The 14,463-nt window shown below is 42.5% G+C and overlaps 1 protein-coding gene across 3 annotated transcripts in view; it reads right to left on the bottom strand.

Moving 5' to 3' along the window:
* The window catches only part of PDE8B (phosphodiesterase 8B), a 286,354-nt gene that overhangs the window by 129,864 nt on the left and 142,027 nt on the right, over positions 1-14,463 (bottom strand). For all 3 annotated transcript variants that reach the window (XM_067731048.1, XM_067731046.1, XM_067731047.1), the window contains exons 3-4: positions 5,594-5,784; positions 1,606-1,665 (exon numbers count right to left, since the gene is read on the bottom strand). In XM_067731048.1, coding sequence (XP_067587149.1) covers positions 1,606-1,665; positions 5,594-5,784 — 251 coding nt within the window. The remainder of the gene's footprint in view (positions 1-1,605; positions 1,666-5,593; positions 5,785-14,463) is intronic.

Genomic DNA, 14,463 nt, shown 5'->3' with positions numbered 1-14,463 from the left:
GGGGAAGAAGTGTCATCAGGAAAGCCAAGTGAGAAGGGAAGAAGACAGAAATTGATTACTGGCACTCATCTCAGGGGAGGTTTCCTACACTGAGCCTGCAGTTGGGTCTCAGAACTTCAGTTTGAATACAAGGACGGGGTGGGGGTCAGCTGGTCATGAAGTCATGCTGTAGCTCTGCTGCCACCTTTATGAGAAACGGTGTCCCCAAGACAGTGAGCAAGTAGCATGGCGTACATACCTTAGAAAACAGGGAAGAAAAATGGGACAATGGGGACTGGGTGGAGAAGCAGAACGAGAACAGGAAGAGAAATCCCAGTGCCTATTTGTGGCATTACCTGTGGCATTTTCCCAGGAGGGAAAAGCTGTCCTCCCTACCCCCTTTCCTCCTTAGGAACTCAAGGTTCTACCCTCTCTGAACAATAATCAGTAGGGGCACAAAAGGGCTCCAAGGGTATTAATAATGTTCTATTTCATAAGCTGGGTGGCACACGCAGCATTAATTTTATTATTAACTTCCTCTATAAATGAAATACTTAAAAAATAGGGGAAAAAAAGTGAAAAATAATAACAAGACACAGCAAGCCATTACTTGTCAAGGACACGTACACATGAATAAGAAAAAAAATGAATGTTTTGTCTTGGGCCCATGGAATCAGCCAGGCTTGGGGAAATGCTGTGTGGCTTGGTACCCTTCTGGTACCCATGTCAAGACCCTAAGACCCTGTTAAGAGCTCACATCCCCAGAAGATAAAATATAAGCAAGAGGGCTGAAGAAGGCTGGTCTCACATCTCGGTTCCCCTCGCTCTTTCTTGCTGAGATCCCATCCCCCACCAAGATGGCAAGATGGTAAGAAACCAATGGGACAGTTTCTTCACTTTCCTGGGCCAAGAGCCTGTGGTAGGTGTCCAAGTGAAGAGACACAGCTCCTGTCAAGAGACTCAAGGAGGAGCAGGTGAGGAGAAGTCTTTGGTTAGGGCAAGACTTGGAAGCCAGGATTTCCCACTGTTCCAATATGGCTTTGGAATGGATATTTCAAATCTCCCCTGGGCGGGGCCTGCCTGAGGGAGGCTGAAACTCTGAGTTGCTGGCCTGTCAGCTCCTTCAGGGCAGAATCTGTGCCAATCACCATAGTGGGGCCATCCTGCTGTCCTGCTTCTAGCCACGTAACAGTCCCAACATAAACTGCACCATCCTTTTCTTGCGGTGGCTTTAGCGCCTGCTCTCATGCTATAATCTGTTTCTTCTTAAGTGAAAAAAATAAGCATTCTCCTATCTCTTTTCTTCAAAGAGAAAAGATAAGCTGGAACGATGTTCTCTCCAGACCGCCTTCTCCCCAGATTCTCTACTCATTTCCAGCATATGATGAGTAACCATCTTTTTCTTGAAGTGTGTATGTGCTGACAGAAATTAGAGAGGGTAAAGAGAAAAATCCAAATATTTCTAGAAACTTGCAAAACAAAGAAAATCCCAAGTAAGATCTAAGGTTGTTGCTGTGAGGCCAAAGACCTCCCCCTTGCTTTGCCAGCTCAAAGGCTGAATTACAACAGACCAACGTTTCAGGAGGAAGAGTAGTATTCCCAGCTGGGAACGGGAGGTGAGCTTACGCTTGTGAAACCACCGCAAGAATCACCGTGTGCTCCGAGGGATTTGTGGCCCGGATCGACCTGCAAGGAGAAAGCTCCAAGTCAAACCAGTGATTACGCCTTGTTCCGTTACCAGAATACAGGACTTCTTCACAGTGAAAATGGCACAAAATCAAACGTCCCTGTAAAGAAGAAGTCTGAAAACACATGGGAAACAACAAAAAAAGATGCCCTTGTGGATTAGGACAATCTCTTTCTTTTACTAAAAAAAAAAAAAATTTTAACTCCCAGGCAATTCTCCAGTAGGTCAGACCTGCCAATTTTCCACTTCAAAAACTGGCAAATTCCACTTAACTTCCATGTTTTCTGATTGAAATTCCACGCTGCAAGAAAATTGGCAGCCCTACAATTCTCTAGTTATCAATTTGTACTTGGGGAGCTAACTGGGATGGATCTTTTTTTCTTTTAAAATAGTAGATAGTTCAGAAAGTTGCCCTGAGAAGGACTGCTGGCAGATGGATGTACACGTGCAGGTTAAGGTTTTTTAAAATTTCATAAAGAGACATCTCAATTTTTCAGTTGTACTGTTATTTGTGCTCAAATACTTTAAACAACTGAGTCATCAACTAGGGCTGAGAAATGGTCAACACAGTAACTGTCACTATAATGATATTTGTTGTACCATGACTGCCTGTCTATAATTTGTTTATTCCCTAGGAATTTAACAGGGTTAAAATATGTAAGGATATAGAATTTTGAGGTCCATGATGCCAGAAAATGTGTTATGCTGCAGCTCAGATTCTGGATTATTTTGGTCAGGGGTCATGAGTTGGATGAACTCTTAATAAAGGGCCACATGCTTGAGTCTTAGTACAAATAAGCATGCTTGTTTCCATCCATCTCCTTGGTCTGACCTCTCTTTATTTCGAGATCCTTCAGAAGGGAACCAACACCTCTAAGAACAGAAGGCTGAGGAATTTGTGAAACAACCTGTATTTGTTTCTTTCTAGCTACTGGCATTTCTGCCCCTCTCCCATTTTTTTTTTTTTTTTTTTTTTTGGCGGTACGCGGGCCTCTCACTGTTGTGGCCTCTCCCGTTGCGGAGCACAGGCTCTGGACGCGCAGGCTCAGCGGCCATGGCTCATGGGCCCAGCCACTCCGCGGCATGCAGGATCCTCCCAGACTGGGGCACGAACCCGTGTCCCCTGCACTGGCAGGCGGACTCTCAACCACTGCGCCACCAGGGAAGCCCCCCTCTCCATTTTAAGGTGTATGCATTACTGCTCCCCCAGGGACAGCCAGCTCATACTGCTTCATCCTCTTTGACTAAATTTCTTCACCTTTCTCTAAAAATGTACCTTCCCCATGTCCTATTCCTTGAGACCTCACTCTATGTGAGTAGAAGGCTCAAGAAAAGACCAGCTGCTGTCTTCCTGGGAAATGAAGGTTCCCCTTGTGGATAAATGGTATTTGAACGAGCTCCTTTGGAGAGACGCCTGAACTCACTATGGGCAGCAGGGGTAATGCCAGCCCAGACCACTTCCCACTCAGCCACCCTACCCCCTACCACGTCCTGGTAACATGAAGCTACACTTATCTCCTACTTAGGAGCCTACTGAAATCTCAGCAGAAATACCAGGTGCACCTAATGAAAAAAAATGTACAGTTTCAGAGGTGCGCTCTCATCTCTAGGGAGATGCTAAACACCTCTCACCTTCCTTCAGCCTCTTCCACCCCCAGGAGGTGTCATGGGTACACTGCTGGGCTGCATTCTAAGGGTTGGGGCTTAGGCAAGAGAAAACACGTTATGAACATAACTGGGCTGGAGCTCACGCTTGCTTAGCTTCTTTTGAGATTGGCTTCTGTGTTTTAGGTCCCTTCCTGCTGCTGACCTCTTCTCTCTCATTCCTCCAAAGGAACTGGTGTGGCCAGAGAGACCTGGACCTCTTCCTGGTTGAGAGGACTAAGGGGGAGCTGGGCACAGGTGAGGCCAGGGTCCAAGGAAGCATGCTAAGCTAAGGTCCAGTCGAGCTCAAAAACCAGAGATCTTGGGCCATAGATGACAATGAAGAAGGCATATCTGCTGGGAATGCGTCCCCACTCATCTTAGGGAAGGTGTGCTGGCAGTCCAGCATTCAGGAATCTCACCATCCTCAATGTGACTGGTAACAGTCAGTAAACGCACCAGCAGACACACAACCTGGCTTCTGAACTGCACTGATGCCCCACTGTTTTTCTGTGCAGCTAAGACAAACATTCACTCATCAGGAAACAAAACTACATTTCTTTATATTCAAGGAAGATTACGAAGCTCACCTGCTAACTGGGGCCTTTGCCTGAATTAAAAGAATTCTTCCTATTCATTTCTTCTTTTTACATCTGAAGCTTGTCTTAAATCATTCTATAGATGCACAAAGGATTGTGCTATTTCTACTACAAAATCATGTAAGAAGAGTAAGTGGAGACCAAGAAAAAGCAGACCTGCTTAATTATAAGAGACCCAATTCTAGCCTGAAAATCACACATGCACACATACACACGCACATATATATATATATACACACACATGCACACATACACACGCACATATATATATATATACACACACCCATGCACACATACACACGCACATATATATATATACACACACATGCACACATACACACGCACATATATATATATACACACACATGCACACATACACACGCACATATATATATACACACACATGCACACATACACACGCACATATATATATATACACACACACATGCACACATACACACGCACATATATATATATATACACACACATGCACACATACACACGCACATATATATATATACACACACATGCACACATACACACGCACATATATATATATACACACACACATGCACACACACACACGCACATATATATATACACACACATGCACACATACACACGCACATATATATATATACACACACATGCACACATACACACGCACATATATATATATATATACACACACATACACATGTATCTATTTCTTAACACTAAAAATACCCAAATATTTTGTGACACATTTTAGTATTATATACTTAAATAGGCAAACGTTTCTATGCAGGAAGATAGGATTATTTGGGACCAGTAAGACATTTTAAAAAAGGTTCCTTAAGAAAGTTTCTTCTTTGGAAAACTGAAAATGGTCCAAGAATAGCAAGGTGTTGCCGTGACGAGAAACTTCTCTTAACGCACTAATTCCTTGTCAGGGTACCAAAGGGTCTAAGGAACCATTTCCCTACCTTTCATTTCACTTGCTAATATTCAAGACAATTCCAGATCCATACGTATTTGGAGTTTGTCCCGGTCTAGCATTTAATTAGTGACCTCTTCCCATCCAGCTTCAAAGCATTCCACTTGTGCTAAATGGATCAGTTCATCCAGAGCGAACTCTGATGACTGCATTTGTTTATGAACAGGCAAGCATTTCCTCCCCAGAGCACAAGCATTTCTGTAAACAAGCAGGGGGTTTGGATCCCTGGAAGATTTTCTGCTGCTGCAAAGTAGCTGCCTTCCCTCCACGACTGCTGTAGAATCCACCCATCTGTGTCAGGCAGAGAAAAATGGTCTATTTCACACATTTCTGATGTTCATTTTGGGACAGAATAATTAAGATTAAAATATCTGGTTTAAATCCAAACTCTATCTCTGTAACAAGAACTGTGTGAATTTCAATTTTTCTTTTTGGTGAAACATGAGCCATACTCAAGGGGAGAAAACACCCTGAAGTTTTCAGTGGGGACTAGCTCACACCTCTAAATTCATCGGAACTCAAATGTGGAGAAATAGAAAAGGCCATAGGAGGAGCTACCGCCTTCACCACAGAAATCTGTATATACTACTTAGAAACATCAACACATATTTTAGAAATATGTGGGCTAGAACTAAAGACATCTTTAAATGAATTTCATTTTAAGCTGTTAAGTGGACATTTACTAACATATTAACATATCTAAGGTACCTGCACACTGCTTCTGCATCAAAGTTTCGAGTTTGTCTGTGGTCGATCACAATAATCTCATGATGTTTATCTAGAAAGCATTCCAGGGCTGACTCCGGAGTCCGAGCAATATTACATCTGTAACCGGCTCTGTCACAGGCCCACCAGAATCCATCACTCTGACTGTCTTCCTTTGCAAAGATCAGCAAAACCTGGAACACAAAGAAAAGAGAATCTTGACAGTAATCATCATCCTTAGAGAGTAGTACTGTATGCTAAAACATACATATGGAATTTAAGAAAAAAACATGTCATGAGGAACCTAGGGGTAAGACAGGAATAAAGACACAGACCTACTAGAGAATGGGCTTGAGGATATGGGGAGGGGGAAGGGTGAGCTGTGACAAAGCGAGAGAGTGGCATGGACATATGTACACTACCAAGCGTAAAATAGATAGCTAGTGGGAAGAAGCCGCATAGCACAGGGAGATCAACTCGGTGCTTTGTGACCACCTAGAGGGGTGGGTTAGGGAGGGTGGGAGGGAGCGAGACGCAAGACGGAAGAGATACGGGAACATATGTATATGTATAACTGATTCACTTTGTTATAAAGCAGAAACTAACACACCATTGTAAAGCAATTACACACCAATAAAGATGTAAAAAAAAATAGAAAATAAATTTTTTAAAAAAATTAAAGAAAATAAAAAAATAAATAAACAGTCAAAAAAAAAAAAAAGCGGGCCTACAAGATACTGGTTTAAAATGCAGCCTCTGGAGAGAAGCTACCTGGGTTCAAATCCCAGCTGGTCCACTGATTCTAGGGTGTCTTTGAACAAGGTAGTTCATCTCTTCAGCCTACAGCTTCTCCAATGTCAGATGTGCTAAGAACAGTGCCCTGTAAGCTAGCTATGAGGCCTGAGTGAGCACAGAATACATGGTCCATCACTCTGCTGGTGGTTGTTACCATTTGTAATTTCCTAACTGGCTTTGTTTTTAAATAGACGGAGCACTATGAAAATAGGCTAATCAACACAAGTTAGACTATGATTCACGTACACACATATTTGGGGCCAGGGCAGCTGGTGTTCGTCTCAAGGTACCTGGCCACCTCTCTAAACTTAGCACTTAAATCCTTATCCAGACACAGAAGGGACGGGAACTCAAAACAATCTCAAAAACTAATTCCAACACCTAGCGTTTGCCAACTCTAGAAAGAACAATTGTGAAATGTGAAGCTATTGGAGCTAAGGTGAGGCAACGTGCCTCTTTTTTCTTCATTGAAAAGTGAAGCCCCGCTCCCTGGAAAGAAGGTAGCCATACTTCCCACCATGTTACCCTCTTCATTCCCTGGGCTCTGGGACCCAGATTCCCTGGGTCCCCAGAAAGCCAGAGATGGCGATACCACCACCTGAAGTTGTTCATTTATTTGTTTGTGGTCTATCTTCCCCACTAGAATTGAGCTCCAGGACAGCAAGGACCTGCCTGTCTTGTTCCTGCTGTGACCCCCTGCCGGTCAGCACTTACTATCCGAGTGAAAGGAGGGTTTCTGCAAAATGTAAGAGGGTTTTACTGTCAATTGGAATAAAACTACGTCACAGCAATAGGTCTAATAAGAAATACATATAATAATCTCAAGATATTGATAAGGCATTTAATATTCTTCACCAACCACTTCTGGTTTAAACAGTTAGGAACAGAAGGGAAGTTTCTGGTCCTTTAAGTCCACAGCCAATGCCATTCTTCATGATGAAATTCTGAATGTGTTTCATTTAAAGTCAGAAACAAGACAAACTGTCCAATAATTACCACTACATTTTAAAAATGCTTCATTAATTGACAATACATAGAAAAACAGAAACAACAGTATAATTACCCTCATGTACCCATCACCCGGCTTCAGCAATAACCAACTCCTGGCCAATTCAGCTTCAATTCTCTCCCTAGCCACTTTCCGACTCCTGTATCAGCTTGCAGTAAATCCCACATATTTCATCCATATGCATCTATTAAAGACTCTTTTCTAAAAACAAAAAAAGAAACCACACCACCATTTCATACCTAAACCTCTCCAATAATTCCTTACCGTTAAACATCTGAATGTATTATAAATGTCATTTGTTCTACACTGTTTGAATCATTTCCTGTTTTCTCAAATGCCATGTTTCCAGAAGAGAAATAATATTTTTCAGTATGATTTTGACATTTACTTCTTAGCACATGGCTTGAAATCACATGCCAGTAACACATGAGGCAGCCACACTTATTAACGGCTCACTCCGGGCACGGGTCTGTCACTCCTCAGGTCAGTCTATCCCCCAAAACCTCAGCTACAGAGCTACTTCTAGGAAGAAACGGGAGGAGAGAGAAGTGAGGGGCTCAGCCTTGTGGATCTTGAGAGTGAAAAGAAAGCCTTCAAACAGAACCGTTAACAATGGAGCTACAATGAAAAGAATCAGGTAGAATAAACTGGCTTGTACAAAAAGTCACTAGCCCCTTACTTGATGTAGCTGTGGCATTAGCATGAGAAACTCAATAAGCAAAGTCCAGAAGTCAGAAAAGGTGACAGAACTTCTTCTCTCATCTGTCTGGCTGAACTACGATTGCTAAGCAAGAATCTCAACACTTTATATTTCCTTTATACCATTTATGCCTCAATATTTGACGAATGCAATAAGAACCTGACTGTATTCCCATATTGGACATTGCTACAGTTATTAATCTCATGTCTTAGATGTCCTTAAAAGACGGGAGTGCTCCACTTTTGGAAAAATAAAGTCATTATTCAAGTATTTCCTGAGCATCTGCTATGTGCCAGCACCTACCATGTGCTTACCATGTGCACCTACTACGTACCTACTCTGTTTTTAATCCCTTGGAGTACGCTGATGAACAAAATAAAGACCTCTTGCATTGTAGGGGTAAAGAAACAAACAACAGGCATGAGAAATAAGCAAATGATATGGCATGTTAAAAGTGGTAAGTGCTAGGTAAAGACAGTAGGGTTGAGTAAGAGGGATCCAGAGTGGGTGCTGGGACCAGTATTAAGTCAGGTGGTTAGGGTAAGCCTCACCGAGAAAGTGACATGTGAGCAAATGCCTGAAGGAAATGAAGAAGTCAAGTTGATAACTGAAGAAAAAGCATTCCACAAAGAGGGACCAGATCCACTGGTTCCTATAGTGGGACTCATGCCTGATGTGTTCAAGGAACTCAAGGAAGCCAGTGAGACAGAGAGGAGTGTGAGCTGGTGGGAGAGGAAGTGGAGCTCACAGCAGAGGGCTCGATCTTGGTAATGCCTGGTTTAGGAACTTAAACCAGATTTCACTTGGAAACTTAAAAACCAATTCAAAGTGGGGAGTTGCATTAATTATGCCTCGTTAATCTTGATACTTCTGATGCTTTGACATCTGGAGCCTTGATGACCCTGGAGGGATGCCCCAGAGGGATAACCAATTCTCCAACCCCTAGGGAAAGCAAATGACTTGCCTAGGAACGCACTTTTCATATGCAAACCAATCCAGTCCGTACTCCTACCACCTCTATCACTTGCTAACCCTCTGGACCACTATCTACCTGCTCTAATCACTGCAGCGCCAGGCACCAGACAACTAGGGACAGCCCTTCTGCCCAACACTCTTCTGGAATGATTCAAACTAGCTAAACCTGTCTACCCTGCTTTCCCTGCCTCACAGCTTCCCACAGAAACCACAGTCAAGGCTCTGGCCCACATTTTCCCCTTTAGGCTCCCTGCCTCCAATCAACCTTAGTGCTTCCCTCTGTGGTCCTGCACTGACCGCCCTTCCTCTCAGAAACTGTAACAAACTATCTTTCAGTGACAGTCTCTCCTAATCTGTTGGCCTCCCCCTACCTGAATAAAAATTAAAATCTACATATTGAAACAAGAGTATTTATATTACAAGAGTACTCACTAGAAAATCTCTCTAGGTAGTATTCAAAATTTTTTCCATTTATAAAAAAATAATTCAGAAAGACTACTTTTCAATAATCCAACTCCTAAGCAAAGTGAAAATCTATGGGAATTTAAAAACTATATATATATTTTAGAGTAAAGTACTATAGTAATCAGTTTTTTTAAGGTCTGCCTATCTCTGGAAAATTCTATCTTCTTTAGGAAAGCAACCCACCCAAGTAACCAAAGCTGTACTCTCTGTCCCCATCTCCTAGGCCACAGCTGGACTAATAATGTTGTTTCCGGGAATTTGAAATGTGAACAGAGAGACACAGAGGCTGGGAATTAGAACCCGTGGCTCATTAATAGTAGAGATACTGAAGGAAGAAGCTTAAATCCCTTCTGTCAAAATACTCAGAGATGGCTCATTGTCACCCTTTCTAAGCCATGGCTTTTCAACTCTTCCTTGGATTCTGAAAAAGAAAGCATACTATCTATTTCTTACTCATTTACTATTTTGTGTAAGACAGCTGTTACTTAAAACCAAAGAACATAACCCCTCAAAAGCCTTTTGTGATATAGTCCCCCTTCAGATTTATCATTCCATGTATCAATATTTAGTTTCTTTGTCAAACATGTCAGTTTGTAAATGTTTATTGACCATTCACTGAGGCAAATCCCATAAAATGATTTTGTAAAATATATTTTTAAAAATAATTAATAAATAGCTGAACTTAATTTATAAAGAGTAAAAACTGACTCTTACTTGCTCTAAATAGTATGTGGAACATTCCTTCAAAAAATACTTTTTGATGACCTATCATGCACGATGTTAAGAACTGAGAGTAAGAAGCTGACAGAGACAACCACAGTCCAGTCTCTACCCCTAGGACGCAAGCAGGGGAGAGGTTCAGGTAAGCAGATAAGTACAAGAGATGCTCTAATAAGCAGTGACCAAAGATAGAGCAAGGACATGGTATCCAGGGAAAGAATCTAGGCACAGGAGAACGGGAAGAAGGAAGTGGTTTTGTTATATCAACCTCACTGTACTGTTGTAAACACAGCGAAAGAGAAGATTAAAAGCAGATCTGGGGTGAAGCCTGGGGCAATGAGGAAACATCTACTTCTGGAGCAGATCTTGGCCAGTTTGGGCTTTGTCCAGGATCAGAACACAAACACAGGCAGTGCTCACTTTGCATGGCAGTGTCAGACCATATAAATGACCACGCAAAGCAATCTTAATGAAGGATGGTAAAAACGGCGGTTCCATGACATTTCGAAATTTTGTCAAAACATAAAAAACTTTTATTGTTGGTTATAAATGTATAGCGAAATGCAAAATGTAAAATTAATATTTATTCAGTGCACTTACTTTAAAACATCAGAAACTGTGAATTTAAAAAAATGTTTAAGCTTATTGAGTAGTTTGAACAGCGCTTGCCTTCTTCCAGTTGTATAAATTATGATACAGAATGAGCCTCTTTTCTACGCCTTGGTGAATTATAAACTCTTAAGTTTGGATCAGCTTCCAACATTTTATCCTCTGTACTTTCAATGTCATGAAATGTCCCCAGAGTTCCTTTAATTACTGTGCAGTTTTTTGTTGGCATCACTTCATCTTTTTCGTCACAACCACTTTCTTCATTTAGCTCAATAAACTTGCATTGATTAACTTCCTCTGGCAACCCTCTAGAACTCACAGGCAGCAGTGTCAACATTGCCAGTCAGCTTTCTTCTCTAACTCCATTTACATTGCTGTTTCACTTCCAGCATTATCGCTTTCCATTCCTTTGCTACACTTTCGTCTTTGTGGGCTAGCTCCTTCTTTCAATGATACACTTATATATATTTTGTAATGCCGTGTGAGTTATCACGGAGAGATAAAGGGGTGACACAACTGCACACTCTGCTGTCTGTGCTAGAACAGGTAGAGACTTCAAAAAAAGTGATGTGGCTCGTCACTGCACAGGCTGCACATTGGTTATTTATGTAAGGACTTGTGGACTGAAGAACTAGCAGCAAAGTTTGCACTTGATGCAATCATCACAATTAAAACACCAATGTGACTGCAATCTTTGGGCCTGGTGTTATTTAGTCCTGGAACTGTGCAAAGCCAGGGCTACCTGTACAGCTTTTCAAACGTAGCTATGAATACCTCAAACTACCATGCAGGGTCTCCCTCTATTTCTACCTACACCTTCTTAGAACCACAAAGTTTATTTATTTATTTGTTTTTATTTTTGGCTGTGTTGGGTCTTTGCTGCTGTGCGAGGACTTTCTCTAGTTGCGGTAAGCAGGGGCTACTCTTTGTTGCAGTGCGCAGGCTTCTCATTGTCATGGCTTCTCTTTGTTGTGGAGCACAGGCCCTAGGCGCGTGGGCTCAGTAGTTGTGGCTCGCAGGCTCTAGAGCCCAGGCGCAGTAGTTGTGGCACATCGGCTTAGTTGCTCCGTGGCATGTGGGATCTTCCTGGACTAGGGCTTGAACCTGCATCCCCTGCATTGGCAGGTGGATTCTTAACCACTGCGCCACCAGGGAAGTCCGGAACCACAAAGTTTAATTCATCTTTCAACCCAAGCCAGAATAATGAAGTAAGGGATGACCCAGAGAATGAAGTGTAAGAGGCTGCAGGGGGTAGCACTCAGATCCCGGGGGACTTGGGGCGGGCGGTCCTAGTGGCCATGACAAGGACAGGGACCATGACTCTCAGGAGTTCTCAGAGCAGGAAGGGACTCTGGGGGTGATCCATCAACCCCCAATCAACAGATGAGTTCAGCAACTTCCCTAAGCAGAGCAGCAGCACAGCTGGACCCACAATTCCCAGCTCCTCCTTCAGTAATCTTTCCTGATGTCCTCTTGCTGTGCTACAAGTACTGTAACCATTCCTTTGACATGTTTTTTCAAGAAAGTACTGAAAACTATCTTTTTGAGGACAGCAATAAGCGGTCTTTGATAGCTAAGTGAGTATGAAACTATATTCTCTGGTGAAGGCTAATTATGAAAAAGATGAAAAAATAAAACCCTAGCTTTTCCTTAACTTGAAGACAATGTAAGTGTTTGTTATTATTAGTGTTCTTTCTAGAAAGCCTGTGTCTACATGTCTCCAAATGGATCATCAACGTCTACTATTAAACATCTAACTTTCAGAATACTTGGTTTGGCTTTAGGCAAAAGCCAGGTTAACAAGTAGCTTCTAGAGTAGATCACATATATATCTACATCATACTAAACAGCTGGCCAATCTGATCATAGGTGGGGTTGATTCAGTTGGAAAAAAATGGTTTGGGAGCTTTCCTCAAATGTCCCTAAGAAAGTAATGCTAATACGTCTTGTTTAATACATCTTTTTGGTGATCTGATGTTAACTAAACTCTGAAATTTGCACACACTAGAACTATGCAAAGTAAGGGCTTTGTCGAGCAGCTACAGTTTAATGAGAATTTAAGGGCCAGCCATGACACTGAAAGGACTTTAAACATACTATCTCATTTAATAACCCTTCACAACTCTTTCGAGTTGGGCATCATCCCCACTTACAGACGTGGAGACTGAGATATGGGATAATTAAGAGACACGCCCACAGCCACACAACTAACAAGATTTGAACTGAGGTTGGCTGGACCCCTGAGCCTGGGCAATCATTAAGTAACGTACTCTATTTTACCCCCAAAATATTGGACCAAAACCCCTAACAACTCTGTGGTTCCATGAAATTGGCTGGGCCAGGTAGAGGACCTGACTTGGTACCAGCAGTAAGGACAGACAGGAGGGGAGATGCTGACCACAGCAAGTTACTGAGTCTGAACACCTCCATCACTCGGTCATTTCATTTACTACGTGAAGAACAACTTCCCACAAGGCCAAAGCATCTCCAACATAAAGTCTCCAATATGTAATGGTTCCAGAAAAAAATCCATGTCCACACAACATAGAAGTTTAAGTTTTAAAGGAAAGTGCTGTCTTGCTGGGAAAACGCTTAGGCCAGAGCAGTGAAGATCTGTTTCCAAGTCCAGTCGGAAAGCTCTGTGAGGGGCAGGGGCGACAGCACTCTAAGCAGAGACAATTCCACACACGGGGAAGTAAATATGCTCCAGGCACTGATGAAGAAAAGACCTCTTGATTTTCAGATGGTATCATGCTGATAAAAATCTATTGCCTCATAATATTTCCCCCCCTTTTTTTTTTTTTTTTTTTTTTTGCTAAGACTGGAAAACATGCCCTGCTGTGAGTCACAGGCACTCACCCAGGAGAGCTGTCCTCTACAATACGACGAGGCACGTCCACCCACTCCACTCCCAACAGCACTCCCACCAGGCCACATCACACCTCCTGGTCTCTACACGGGAGCAAATTTCCCCTGGTGACCTCAGAAGTGCACCGTCAAAAGCAACCACATCCTGGAATATGTTTGTCAAGTAAGTTCCTCCCAAGTCCTAAGCGTTCCGGTTGATGTAGTTAACATTTTCGGCATGGCAGTGAAGTTACAGAGTAGATATTTTTCTCCAAGAAAAAGAAAATTACAGAATTTTGCTCCAAGAAAAAAAAAAAATTAAAAACTAAGGTTCTAGGCCATTTCGAAGACAGTTGCAATGGCAGTATCAGAAGCACAAGAACACTTGACTAGATATCTCTGCCTTTCAAGTTAGAATGTAGTAGACAATAAAACCAACCAGCCCGACTCCCTGGGTGGTCAGGGGTCATTGTTCGGCCCCCTTCCCGTGCAGCACCTGGTGCAGAGCCTTGAGCACATAGGTACTCCACAGACTCGAACTGGATGGATCAGTGAGTGAAATTACATTTGAATGAGACCCAGGAGTAAAGACATCCTTGGTTCTAAGTTGAGCTTATTATTTTTTTAAGAAAGAGTCTCTTAATTATTCTGTCCCTCATTCAGAGAGGGACTCTTGACCACTTGTATCTGCTGTCATGGGGGCCAAACTCATGTGACAGGAACCAGGCAGGGTACACGGTAGCAGTGGAAACA

This window comes from Pseudorca crassidens, chromosome 3 (genome assembly GCF_039906515.1).
Source record: "Pseudorca crassidens isolate mPseCra1 chromosome 3, mPseCra1.hap1, whole genome shotgun sequence".
In the NCBI taxonomy this organism is placed as follows: Eukaryota; Metazoa; Chordata; class Mammalia; order Artiodactyla; family Delphinidae; genus Pseudorca; species Pseudorca crassidens.
The sequence above is the reverse complement of the archived record's forward strand: the minus strand, read 5'-3'. Positions and strand labels throughout refer to the sequence as shown.